General features: G+C 38.9%; 1 protein-coding gene across 1 annotated transcript in view; it reads right to left on the bottom strand.

Moving 5' to 3' along the window:
* The window catches only part of dock8 (dedicator of cytokinesis 8), a 79,291-nt gene that overhangs the window by 21,428 nt on the left and 43,827 nt on the right, over positions 1 to 14,036 (bottom strand). Inside the window, 19 exon segments of the mRNA XM_039803798.1 lie at positions 7 to 146; positions 594 to 749; positions 957 to 1,070; positions 1,357 to 1,506; positions 2,144 to 2,236; positions 4,407 to 4,681; positions 4,821 to 4,985; positions 5,634 to 5,868; positions 6,154 to 6,249; positions 6,546 to 6,647; positions 6,969 to 7,113; positions 7,330 to 7,400; positions 7,815 to 7,932; positions 8,601 to 8,763; positions 9,568 to 9,661; positions 10,060 to 10,196; positions 10,320 to 10,482; positions 10,745 to 10,825; positions 11,103 to 11,252. Coding sequence (XP_039659732.1) covers positions 7 to 146; positions 594 to 749; positions 957 to 1,070; positions 1,357 to 1,506; positions 2,144 to 2,236; positions 4,407 to 4,681; positions 4,821 to 4,985; positions 5,634 to 5,868; positions 6,154 to 6,249; positions 6,546 to 6,647; positions 6,969 to 7,113; positions 7,330 to 7,400; positions 7,815 to 7,932; positions 8,601 to 8,763; positions 9,568 to 9,661; positions 10,060 to 10,196; positions 10,320 to 10,482; positions 10,745 to 10,825; positions 11,103 to 11,252 — 2,648 coding nt within the window.

The following is a 14,036-nucleotide window of genomic DNA, read 5'->3' as shown; positions in this document are numbered from 1 at the left end:
GCATACCCCTCTGACTCCATGTCTAGGGCGGCACTGAGCTCTGTAAGCAGCAGACCGGTGAGGTAGTGCTTCTGCTTGAATTCCTGAGAAAGCTCAAACAGCCCCAAGATCCTCTGCTGCTCCTGGAAACTACATGAGCTGGAACTCTGAATGTAGCGATGAAATGAAGGAGTGACAGACAAAATGAGAGGCACAGGAACAGAATAAAGGTAAGATTAATTTAATGCAAAAGTACTTTTCAAACCGCTCTTTTTAAACTGATCTAATCTCATCTAATCTATCTAATGACTCCCCAAACTCCACTTTTCAATTATCCTTAGCACTTCTTGTATTTGTATTTTCCTAGATGTTTTCTCTTAAATGGCAAGTGTAAATCCATACAGCACCAAACATTTACACTGCTCACATATTGCAGTTGTGATGATACTCCTTATCTAAACCAAGGGGGTCTAAGGACAGAGACAAAGGGTTTCCTTTAGGGCTGTATAAATGAACTTGACTTGCTATGAATGTCACTATATCAGATTGTTGTATTTACTGGCAATGATGAAACACCTGAATGCCTGCAAGTTTTGACTGACAAGTGGGCAGACCTGTGAGGAGATAGATGGACATGGTGAGGCAGGAGCAGAGGCAGGGCTGCTGAAGAAGAGGCTCAGGTTGAGGTAGTGCTCGTGACTGCACAGGATTCGCAGGAACTCCAGACGCATGCTGATCAATGTTGGCATTGATACTGACTTAGCTGACATCTACAAGGGAAATAGAGCAACAGCAAAAAAATCAATCAATCAATACATGATAATACTTAAAAACATAATACAGACAGTGAAAAAAACACGTCTTGGAAACAGTTTCATCTTTTTTCAGAATCAAAACTAAAATAGTTCCCATTGACTGAATTTATGTATTTTAAGACACATACCGGTAGTTTTGGTTTGTAATTATTGTTAAACTACCTGGTTGCAGTAGTTTTTCACCAGCTGAAAGACAAATCCTCGGTCCATGAGAGACAGCAGGTCGTAGAGGAAGAAGGCCAGGCTGATGTTGACTTTCTCTGCTTGCTCTACTTCCTAAAAAAAAAAAAAAAAAAACACAAAGAGCAATCAGTAAGCCGCACTGAGTGGCTCTTGCCAAGCATCTAGCTGTGAAAGCTGAGCTTTCGATAGCACAGAGGCAAATATAATTAGCACTTTTAACTCCCTGTTTGGAGAACACTAACATGTAAACTGAATGTGAAACTGCCTCTAACCAACCCTGGAGAACAGAAGGTACACAAGCGTCTTGAAGAGTTTTGTCATTTTAATTTAATTTAAAATTGTTTATTGCCCTCATCGTCATCATCATCATCTTCCCTACCTTTTGTTGTTTGACAAGGATGGTCCCAATCTCAGCTGTAACCACAGAGACAATGGTGGTGATGTCATCTTTAAATCGGTCAGAGAAGTGGTTTCTCCGAGGGACACTGTGCTTTTCGAGATGAGACACATGCTGAGCCATGCTTTTCACCTGTTTGAGCAATTACACATCAGCACACACAAACGTTACAAATGTGAATCATCAGATGTAAACAAATCGAGGGAAAGCCATTGAAATCCCTGTTAATTGAAAGCAAAAGTGATGAATGTCCATGTAAATCAATAATTTGTCAAGTAACCTGACAGATGAAAAGCTGATTGGACAAAAACGTGATCTGATAATAAATGAGCAGTGTTTCATTGTTTATCATCACCTTCTATCCTCATTTTTCATTCAAATTAAAAGGGAGCCTTTTATTAATTTTAGTGAGCATCCTCTCGTGAAGTTATTGAAGGAAGAGAGATAAATATGTGAGATGACGTGAAGGGATGGGAGTGAATGTGAGTGATGATACACTTCTAAAACTCCAAAAGAGTGATGAATTGTGAAGCGGCTTGATAAATTACAGACTACAGTGATTTCAAAATGCCCTTTTGTTCACCACATAATAAAACCATCATTTATCTTTTATGGTGTGTGGCCATGAGGTCATGTATTGTTTTGTGCGAGTCATTTTTATAACTTAAACCATTTGTCATTAACACCCTAAGCAGTCCTTACTTTCTGTCTTAGAGCTAAGTGTAAATCAAAGAACCACACTGTAAATTCACAGAAAAAGCACACTGACCAGCAGCTCAAAGAAGAACCAGGCGTATTTGTATGCATTCTCTCTGCAGACCCCGGTGCTGACGACCATCTGCAGGGCCAACTCCTCATGGAACTGCTGCAAGAGAGAAAATACACAAACTGTGGTAAAAAACAGTCTCCCTTTGGTAGCTAATAGAATAAAGCATATTTTCTTTAATAGAGTATCTGCAAGTATTACATTGAATATCAATATGAATTTATTTTGCAATACTGGCTGAGCCAAGACTTATTTTGCACAATTGGAAGAATGCAAACAAGCCACAAATCACGGAATGGACTAAATTTATGACAGAGACTGCTTCATTTGAATACTATATAGTGTCAGTGTTGAATAGCTAGATTGAACAATGGCAAAGGGACATTTAGCCAAGTATGGGATAACTTCCTCTTATATATTAAAGGCCTATTGCAATAAAAAGTGTTTGAGGAAATTACAGAGTTGATTAAATTACAAGAGGTGCTGTTTTAAGGGTAAATGTTTTTGACTGCCTTTGTTACTGGGGTTTAGTTGTTATGGGTTTTTTCTTTTTCATTTTGTTTTTTGTGTGTGTTGTTCTTGGATGGATCTTTTTATTTTATTTTAAAATGAATATTGTATGAAGACTATCTGATTGAATGTGTATTGAAAGATGTTAATAAATACTTAACTGACAAAAAAAGAAATACTGGCTGAGCTTTGAACAGGAAAATAACCACAATACCGAGTTCTCAATGTCACACTCCCACCCTGTGGTAACCAGAGGGAACTGGTGGCTGAAAGCTCTTCGTATTAAACTGTGCAGTGCAGGATGTCTAAAGTCGGAGTACTGTTAAATGCATGCATAATCTAAAACAGTAAGAAGTAGAATTCTGAGAAATCTCTAAGACAAGAATTTTTTTCTAATGTCCTTCAATGATTACTAATATAAATTAAACATAACCAGGTATGCTACTTATATATCATCATTTCATTAAATTATGTCTAGGTTAATGTTGTGTGTCCACATATGAATATAAACAGAAATTGTTTAAGCAATACAGGTTAAATCCATCCTAAAATAGAACATATTATCATATTATTCTACAACCACAAAATACTTAATTAGAAGAAATATACTGATGAACTTCTCAAACATCTAGTATTAAGTTTGCAACCAGTTCTCTGCTACAACTCTGCTATATTAGACTACAGCACAGAGGTTTTATGCTTTATTAGTAGCTACATTAGAGGATAAACTCACTAAGAGTTAAACTGACTGATGCCTCATGTCGTGGCATTCTTTGCCTCCATCTCCTGTTCAGTTTATCATATTGGGATACCTCACTGTGCATCACTGCTAAAATATTATGAATGAGTCTTAGTTGGATATGTGTAGAATACATCAATTATTTTCTAATAATTTCTAATTAACATGCAAATGTCTATAAAAACGTACTCCAAACTTTAATCAGGAACCTGCGGTGTAATATCTCGCATACGGGGTTTTTTTTTGGGGGGGGGGGGGGGGGGGGGGGGGGTTGTAAAAAAAAAAAAGGGGGAAAAGGGGGCTGCTGGGTTGTTGTGGAAAGGGTGTTTTTTTTTTTTTTTTTGGGGGTGTTGTTTTTTTTATAATTTTTTTGTTGTTTTTTAAAAAAAAAGTAGAAAACATGGCTGTGTCTGTTGTTGTGGCCCTGGAGACAGAAACACACAGGTTCCATCACATTGAACGTGATGGATGCATTCATTAGAGTGGGCGTCTAGTGGCCTATTAGAATACCTAATGTACTGTGGGGATGAGTAGCAAATGACTGTGTAGCAAATGTGTATGTGTAAGCATGCTGGGATATGTACATACTGTGTGTGTGTGTGTGTGTGTGTGTGTGTGTGTGTGTGTGTGTGTGTGTGTGTGTGTGTGTGTGTGTTTATGTGTATGTGTATATATATATATATATATATATATATATATATATATATATATATATATATGTGTGTGTGTGTGTGTGTGTGTGTGTGTGTGTGTGTGAGTGTGAGAGAGAAAAGAGAGAAAAAAAAAAAAAAAAAAAAAAAGAGAGAGAGAGAGAGAGAGAGAGAGAGATGTATAAAACTACACATTGGCCTGGTGAAATATGGAATTTCAGCAAAAATTTGGGAAACTTTTGCAAAGGTGTATATCACACACTTTTTTAAATCAATGCCAATTTCCCTCTAAGTGTACATGGATATTATGTACCAGTCTCCTTCAGGAGCTAGGAACTTCTTAAACTGAGATTTATTTATGTGACACTTAAACTTTTTCTTTTTTTAAATTCAATGCAAATGAAGATTTTTTAAGGTGGGGTGAATGCTCTTACAGAGAGATTTTACTTGGGGAAACCCTCTGTACCTTGGCAGAGAGGATGTTTTTGACCTCAGCATCATCAGCAGAGGTGGGTGGAGCAGGGATGTCAGGGTTGCTGCTGCTGCGGATTCTGGATTGGAGAAGCATAGAGCCGACTGCGGATGCTGTAGCCCGACCCATGGTGCTGTAACGGCTCTCTGCCGATGGTATACTACTTGAATCTGAACACAGGTCCATGAACACACAAAAAAGACCAATTCTTAATTCATAAAATAGTCCACGCAAATACAATCAAAGGAAAAATGACAATCAGAAGGAAAAGTAAGCAAATTCATACTTCATAAAATATTGTGCGAGTACCTGCATTCTGCATGTCTCGAGGGGGATCAGGCAGACGAAACACCCAGTAAAGGTAGGTCGCCAAGAGGCTGTTTCTACCCTGCTGGTCCCTGATCAGCTCCTGACTGTTATGAAGACTGTTGACAATAGACACCACTGATTCGAAGGCTATCTGAGCCAGGTTGGCTGTAGGACACAGACATAAACATGCCAGCAAAAATGTTAGAGCTATAATATCAACTACCGAATGAGATAGAATATTATCATGACAAATAAAACGCTATCATTCCTTGGTCTTAAAAACTGAATTACATTAAGCTGTGTATTATAAACAGTCAATTAGTGCTAAAATGAGTAGTTGATTACTCTAGTAGCTAATCAACAGAAAACTTAAATTCGAGAAGACTTTTAACAGTTAATTTTCTTGCTCTCAATCATTCACATTTTCAATCTGCAAATTTGTACCACAGTGGTGTGTAATTAGGACTCCTATTTTAATTATCGATTAATCTGTTGATTATTTAGTCAGTAAAATGTCTCAGACGTTTCCAGAGCCCACGGTGAAATCTTCAAAATGTCTCGTTTGGTCCGACCAACAGTAAGAAACCCAATGTTCAGTGATACAAAACAGAGAAAAGCAGCAAATCTTCACATTGGAGAAGCTGGAGCAAGGAAATGTTTGACATCCTTGCTTCTCAAATAAGCATTTGACTAATAAAAAAGAAAACTCAGCAGCATGTGTAACAACTAGGAATTTCCCAAAATGTGTGAGGTGCCACTGCTCTGCAGCAACAGCGACTTCACTCAGTTGTTTGAGTCAAGCTAACTCCTCACCGGTCTGGCCAGCGATAACCATGGGCTGCATGATGAGGGTGAAGAGTTTATCCAGCACCAGATGGAGGAAGAGGACCAGAGGCTCTAAACGAGACGAAGACAGGGAGATGATGCTGAGCTTCAGCTCATGCTCCAGCTTGTTTTCTGGAATCTTCTCCTCCCTGACCCTCAGCGGGAATGTAGCTCCTCCCTCCAGGGCATGGCAGAGGGTGAAGAAACGCTCCAGGTGGTTGTCCTGGTACAGAAAAAAAAGGGATGATTTGTTAAAGTGTGGTACTGGGAAAAGCAGAGAGATAATAAGTGACAAAGGAACAATGAAAGAGACAAGACAGAGAAATAAGTGTAACAAGACAGGGTGCATGTAATGTTGCAGGGTCTTACTACAGCAGAGCGGACACTTGTTGTGTTACGTGTGTGCACAGTGATGTTTAGACTACATATGTGCATAACAGACTAAAGGAAAATAGAGGGGAACCAAAAAAGACCGGTTATTGTGTTTGTGTGTGCAAGCACTACTCACCTGTGTGTGTACAGATGACACAGCCTGGACCTCGAGGTTGAAAAGTCCTTTGTGACTTTCCATCCACTTGACCGGAGGGTTCTGAGGAGGAAGTTTCTACACAACAAAGACACAGGAACGATAATTCTGTGTCTTCCATGTCTGTGTTCAGTCTTTAATATGTCTATAGCCTTCTAAAAATAATGTTTTGATTCTTTGCATACATAAGCATGTTATGGACCTGCATATTGTATGTCTAAAATGTAAATGTAAATATATATATATATATATATATATATATATATATATATATATATATATATATATATATATATATATATATATATATATATATATATATATATACACACACATACACATACACACACACACACACAAATAGATGTGTATACCTCAGGCGTGTGCAGGGAATAGTTGACAGGTAGTCGATCCAAGACGATGGGCAGACAGAACTGACCAGTCTGCAGTCGGTCATTATTCACTATGGGCAGCCACTAGATGAAAAGTAAAAAATAAATTTGTAACTTTAACAACACTATACAAATACTGTAGTCAGTTTAGAAAAAAAGAAAATGTATTATTTAATTATTTTTAAATTGATTAATATGCATTTGTTGTTTTATCTATGGATTTGCTTACAAATATTTATTTTTTTTGCTTGTGTTTTAAGAAAAGTCTCCAGCTATGTAATCTAGGATGTCTAGGATGTAATTAGGCACAGCAGTGTTTCAAAGGTAAACGCTAATATTAGCATGCTAGCGCTTTCTGTGTGTGCATTTAGAAATATGGTAGTGTAGTAAAGGACAACATCTCACAGAGTATCCAATGAGCGTCTCGCAGCTGCCGCTTTGGTTCTGTTTCTGCTGGCAGCTGATGTGGTAGAAGGTGAACAGCAAGTGATGTCTCTCTGTCAGACGCGCTGGAAGGGCCAGCTTCACTTCCTCATAGAAGTCTGGGGACCTGAAGATAGAAAAATAGGGAGTAACAAAAGAAGCGACACAGCAAAAAAGAGGAATGGGTGAAGACAAGGATGGAGGGGGAGAAATGAGAAAACAGGGGAAACCACAAGTCAGTGTGAGAGAGAGTCAGGGAGAGACAATAAGACAGAGTTACTCAGACTGTTCATATAAAAAAGAAACTATCACAGTTTAATGTAACTGAATAATGTGTACTTGCTTGTTATGATAGGTAACAGGGGTGTAGACTTCCTGTAAAAACTCAGGGCCAGTTGATTTCCCAAAAATTACCTGAGAATTGACAGAGGGGAGAAACACAAGTTAAAAGGTACAAGATAAACTTCAGACAAACCATTGAATACATTTGCACAAAAAGAGGACTTGTGAAGTGGATTTTGTTCCCAATCACTTACATTGAAAGCACATGAGGAGGGGATCTCTTAATGGTAAGTATGAAAAGGAGGAATAATTACAGCAAGCAGAACCTTTTGCTGTTCATATGGACACCTGACTATATTTCTTTATAACTGACTTGAACAAATGTGAATCTATCCTTTAACTTCAGTGCATGTATTTATTAACATAATAATTAAATTACGCAATGCACACACTTCCAGGAGCAAATCTAATGGACTTATCAGGACAAATCAATTTTACTGTTATAATAGTGCTGTGGGATCACAGATTAAAAAGAGCAGCACTCACTGGCAGAGAGCAGGTTGGATCCTCTCCGCTCATAAACTGTATTTTGATGGTGATGTTTCTTGCTGATGTAAGCCTGTTGACAAAGTTCAGCCTCTGGGGGTAGACATAGAGCAGGTTCCTACATTGACATAGGGAGAGAATGAGGAGACTTCCTGTTTAATTATTATGAAGCATGGAAAACCCTTCTATAAATAAAATTAAGCAGTTCTATTATACATCACTAGATGGCACCTATTTCTTCCATTATTTTTTCATATTCTTTGTCCTCCTTCTCCCTTCTTTTTTCCATCTTTCCTCTCCTTCCTTTCCTTCCTTTTCTTTTCTCCTTTCTTCCACTATCCTTTCCTCTTTCATTCCCTCTTTCTCTCTCTCTTTCTTTCTCTCTCTCTCTCTCTCTCCTTCCTTTTTCTTTCCTCTCTCCTTTCCTCTTCTCTCTTTTCTTTTTCTCTCTCTTTTTTTTTTCTCTCTCCTTTGTCTCTTTTCTCTCTTTTTTTGTCTTGCTTCTTCTCTTTTTTTTCTCTCTTCTCTTTTCTTTCTTTTTTCTTTTGTCTGTGTCTGTCTCTGTCTCTGTGTTGTTCTTCTTTTCTTCTCTGTGTGTTTGTCTCTGTTGTCTCTCTCGTCTGTTCTTGTTGTTGTTTCTGTTGTCTCTTTTTCTTCTGTTTCTTCTCTTTTTCTCTTCTCTGTCTCTCTTCTCTGTCTCTGTCTGTTCTCTTTTTGTGTGTGTCTGTCTGTGTGTGTGTGTGAGGATGGAGGTGTTTGATCATTTAGTTATATATTCTAACCCACCTGTAAACGTTGTGAGGGACATAAACCTCACTGGATGGGAACTCCAGCACCTCTTTGATTGGCCGAATGTTCTTCTCAGCCACAGGTATCAGAGGGATGAGCTCAGTGGACAAACATGCCAGTGGCGTTTCGTGGACTGGAGACATGTCTAGTTTTATGGAACCTGGAAGACATAAAATAAGTCAAATTCACAGATCAGTGACCTGCATATACAGTAGGCTTCATATATCAAATGATATCACATCACACAAACACCCTTATAGAAATCAAACCAAAGTTTAAAAGGAACAGTGTTATATTCTGGGGAAATATGTGTACACGCTTTCTTGCCGAGAATAAGTTAAGAATATCAATACCAGTCTCATGTAGGTCCGTTAAGTATGAAGCTACAGGCAGCAGCCAGTTAGCTGAGCTTAGCATAAAGAGCAGAAACGAGGGGAAACAGCTAGCCTGGCTCTGTCCAAAGGTAACAAAATCTTAACTTAATATTTTGGTTGTTTAATTTGTATAAAAACTAAAGGCTACAAACACCACTTTGTGGTTCACGAGCGTTATGTGCTGGGCTATATCTTGGCCAGGCACTGTAACTTCCTGGAGTAAATGCTTGTTGCCTGGCAACATCATGGTGATGATGACAAGAAGTTAATGACAGCCAAGAAATTGTCCGGCACATAACCTCCTGTAAAACCACAACATATCGTTTTCACACTTTGTTTATTGTACAGATTTAAAAGAATGTGTCCAGTCTTTGTGCTAGGCTAAGCTAACTGGCTGCTGGATATAGCTTCATATGTAACAAAACTGACATGAGAGTGGTATCCATCTTCCAGTATCCAACTCTCTGCAAGAAAGAAAATTAACTATTAGTATAAACAATATGAACATTTCCCATAAGGTAGAACTATTGCCTCAATAAATAAAATAAAATCTCTGAAGGTGTGTTTAGATGTGATGAGAGAAAGATCACCTGGTATTGTCTTGACTCTCCTCTGTGGGGTGGAGGTTTTCTTGATCTCAGACAAGAACTTGAGCAAATCCTCATCACTCAAACGATCTCCCTCCTGACACACACACACACACACACACACACACACACACACACACACACACACACACACACACACACACACACACACACACACACACACACACACACACACACACACACACACACACACACACACGTGAGTTAAGAATATAATAGTTAGTTAATATAATGTTAGATTAAAAAACACATTAAATTGCAGCCTTTACAGATAGAAAATAGAGATGGTTTTAACAGTGAAGTCAAGGCTTTATGGTAAAAACATAGATCAGGTAGAACCTGATGGAATGGTATGTTTGATCAAATAATGAGACAAGGCCAGGCTGCAATCACAAGCTTGTCTGTCTGTCTGTTACACTGTATCATGTATCTCAAGGAAATGGTAGTCTCTTTGTGTTTGGGTGGCTGTCTGACCTGTTTGAAGATGGTGCTGATAGTGATGGTAGCAGGTTTGAAGGCAGACACGTTACAAAATTGATCATCAATGGTATTGTAACGTTCAGAATTCCTCCTGGGAAGCTGTGCCTTCCGGTCAATGCTGCTGGATTTACCTGGAAAAAATACAATGTCAAATAATTTACACACACACACACACACACACACACACACACACACACACCCACTGTCAAACAAAACAAAGACAATCATTAGGACGAACACACACAAGGACACACCTCCTTTCAAGCTGTCAGAGTCGGTGACATCGCGATCTATCGTAGCAGTGGAGATGACTTCCATGATGTTAACAGTTGCCCAAGCAAATGGCATGCGATAGCGACCCAGCCTCTGGCAGAATGTCTCCGCCTGACCTCGCAGCTTCTCAAGCTTGTCCTTGTTCTGAAAGCAAAATTCAGTTATTTCAGTACAACTTCAGTAACATAGTGTGTACACACACACACACACACACACACACACACACACACACACACACACACACACACACACACACACACACACACACACACACACACACACACACACACACACACACACACACACACACACACACACACACACACACACACACACACATACACCTGACGTATCTTCTTTGAGGTTTGACTGTTTAGTGATAATAATAACTGCACTGCCACATTACCTTTGCAGAGTCACATTCCCTCAGTGTCATGTAGGGGTCAGCACAGTCACCGATCTCTCCCTGCTGGAGAACCTTTTCAACCTAAAACACACACAGGAGGTAGACGGGCCATCAGAGCAGCTGAAAAACTGAAAAAGAATCCATAGTTTGTTGGCAAAGGTACCGTATAAGGCATATACTGTATTTAGCAAGAGCAAGACATACAAAGACAGCAATGAACTGAATTACAGGGTATATAAAACCATTTTGGGAGTAGGACTAAGTTATTTAAAGCCAGGAGGAAAACAGCCGAATCCTGTTACTTCTGCTACATAGTATTCTTTGCTTTTTTCATAGGTGCTATGGCTATTATCATTACCTTGATGACCAGGTAGATATCTGGGGAAGGGTAAGTAACAGAGTAGATGGCAGATCTGGCCAGGGTAGACTGATCCATGTGTGGAGTGTGAGGTTTCAAGAAGTTTTTTAACTGTTCTGAGTTCAGATCAAAGTGGAAGTCCTCTGATATCTGGAGGGAGACAAAGGTGAACAGTTTGGACATACATGATTACTTTTGTTGATAGAATCTTTTACTGACATCAAATTTGGGACATAATAAAATGCAAAACAGCACAGCAGGAACACTGTTTTCCAAATAAAGATAACAGGAATCAGTTTAGAAAAGGCTCTAGGTCACTAGTTTCACGTAAACTAAAGACTGACCCTGGAATATGTTCCGTTAAGTCCACTCCTACGTTTCTCTGCTCGCCTTCGTAATGACCTCAGGCTAGGAACACAGCCATATGTCCGGGTCTGGCCTGATCTGGTGTGTGGCATGTGATCCTTTTCACTGGAGAGCCAATAAACGTTCTCCTTCATTCTGCTGGTCCCATAGGACCTCTGTTACACTGACCACACCAAAGCCGACTTCTGGCAGCCAAACCTGCCCGATTTGTTAACTGAAATCCTCAAGGCAGTAACTGGTCAGATTACAAACTCAGAAAAGTATTCCAAGTTGATCACTTTTGGTTTGTTTTATATCTGATTTTGTTAATAGTGGTCTAACACAATAGAAAGCCATACTCCTGCGTAGATCTTGTAAGGGAAATGCCAACTGGCACATAAACCTGAGGCACACTTACCGCAAGAGTGAGAGTTCTCAAAAGACTGCAGTGGAGGAGTCCACCTCTTACTGACAGATGACTTCTTGGAATCATAGAAATTGCTTCTCAATAATCAAAGCCAGCTGACTTAAATAGCATATTATATTATGCTTCATATTCTCATGAAACCAAGTTTTCACTGAGTAAACAATCATACTTTATTCTAATAACACTTACTTTATAAGTCAATCTTCAAAACACTCAATATGGATTCAACGGGACACAAGGAATGCAATAGCCCTTTTTAACATTACATGTTTGTCAGACAACAGAGGCTATGTGTCTGACTGACTGACACACATTGTTTATGAGGAAAATGTGTAACATTTACTAATGCTGCACACTTGCAACCACCCCAGTGTTGCCAACTTAGCAACTGTGTTGCAAGATGTGGCTTGTTGCAAGACACCTTTAACAACTATTCAAAAAAATAGCCAAGTGAATCTGATTTTTTTGGACAGACATCAGCTACTTTCCCACAAAACATTCTCAAATACAGCTCCATAAATCTGCAGTCATTATGCTTACTGAGGCTGCTGCTTCAGTGAATGAGAAATGTCTTGTCAAACAAATGACAGACATACTGAAACACGTATCTGATTGTAGAGTATCCACTGCATGTATGGAAAAACTCTGTGGTTTACTTGTTCTGATCACTCATTGTGTCATCCCAACGGACTGCAGTCACCGTCCAGCTAAAATAGGCTTGCCTGGTCTTGTAGAAAAATAACAAGAAGAAGATTACTAAATGCCTGCAGTAAACTTGGAGAGAAGCTATTTTTACTGTGATGAAATATTTGTTTGCATGCCTACTCTAAAAAATTTGTCTGTTTATATCCATGTATTTAATATCATAAGTAGGCCACTTGTTGGGTCAAATCCTGTGTCCATACCTTGGCTAATGGACCACAGAGGCAGGCACGATTAATAACTAGAGAGTATTATTTGGAATTATATCAACATCTGCTGCAGATTCCACAGATGTGAAACAACAAAAATAATGTGAACAAAAAAAACATACCCAGACAGAGCAGCAAAATCCCCATGAGATACAGAGGCAACGGTAAGGGATGCAGGGAAACAGAGAGAATAAGGCAAAGAAGTAGCAGAAATGTGGCTGAAAATAAAATATAAAAAAACACTCTTGAGGAGAGAGAAAATTGTACTGAAGAGAGTTGGAGAAAGGCAGAAAGTAAAAGAGTGAAGGGTTCAGGGATAAATGGGTCAGTAGCAAATGCTTCACAGTTCCACTACAATTAAATCTAAGTGAGAAAACAAGCTTGGCAGCTTCTCCTTCACTCAGACAGAGACACATTTCATAGCTCTTTAACATTCTGGATCTGTCTCTGCTCAATGTGACAGGCAGGATGTTGTATTAACCTCACAAGGACAGACTTCAGTTAAAAAAAATATTCATCTTAAGTGAAATATGCTGTGACAACATGACACTTCTGCTCTGCTCTTATGGACTGACGTCCGTAGGAAGCAGAACTGAAAATGTTCTAGATGGACAGTACACTCTTTGACATATACGCCATTTTATACAGTGCAAAGCTTATATTGCTCGTGTTGTTCCAAGTTGCCCCATTTTACCATGAGGACCATCTTAGAGCCATCAGCCCTGCAGACAAGCTAGAAAGCGGCTGGGCAGCAGCGCTGAGAGACCCTGTCTCATCTGAGAGATCCATGAGCACTTAATTACAATCTAAATCCTTCCAGACACTTCAACCAAAAATAACTATCCAGCTGTGTAAATCTTGTAAATACTTGTGACCAGTGTTCCTCTCTGTTCATTAAGTTGTTCTCTATTTAACAAATGTCATCTTGCTTTTTGAGATGCTTCCTCTTGCTGCCTTACCACAAATAAACCCTCACCCACACTGACTGACACTTAACATGGTATACTATAACTCTTTTATCCAAAGCGATTTACAATTTGCCCGTCATACAATCACACACAAAATTCCCTAATAAATCAGACATGTATGTCTTCTTGAAATCTATTGACCAATTACAAAATGTATTGACAATATAAATTTGACAGACAGCATTTTTTTGTTTCTCAGCTGATTATGACTTAATCATTGGCCGATTTTCACCTATGTTTACAAGCATTACAGATGTAAACAAAACAACATCTGAAACATTGT

This window comes from Perca fluviatilis, chromosome 6, assembly GCF_010015445.1.
Source record: "Perca fluviatilis chromosome 6, GENO_Pfluv_1.0, whole genome shotgun sequence".
NCBI classification, from domain to species: domain Eukaryota; kingdom Metazoa; phylum Chordata; class Actinopteri; order Perciformes; family Percidae; genus Perca; species Perca fluviatilis.
This window is presented reverse-complemented; position numbering and strand designations above follow the sequence as displayed.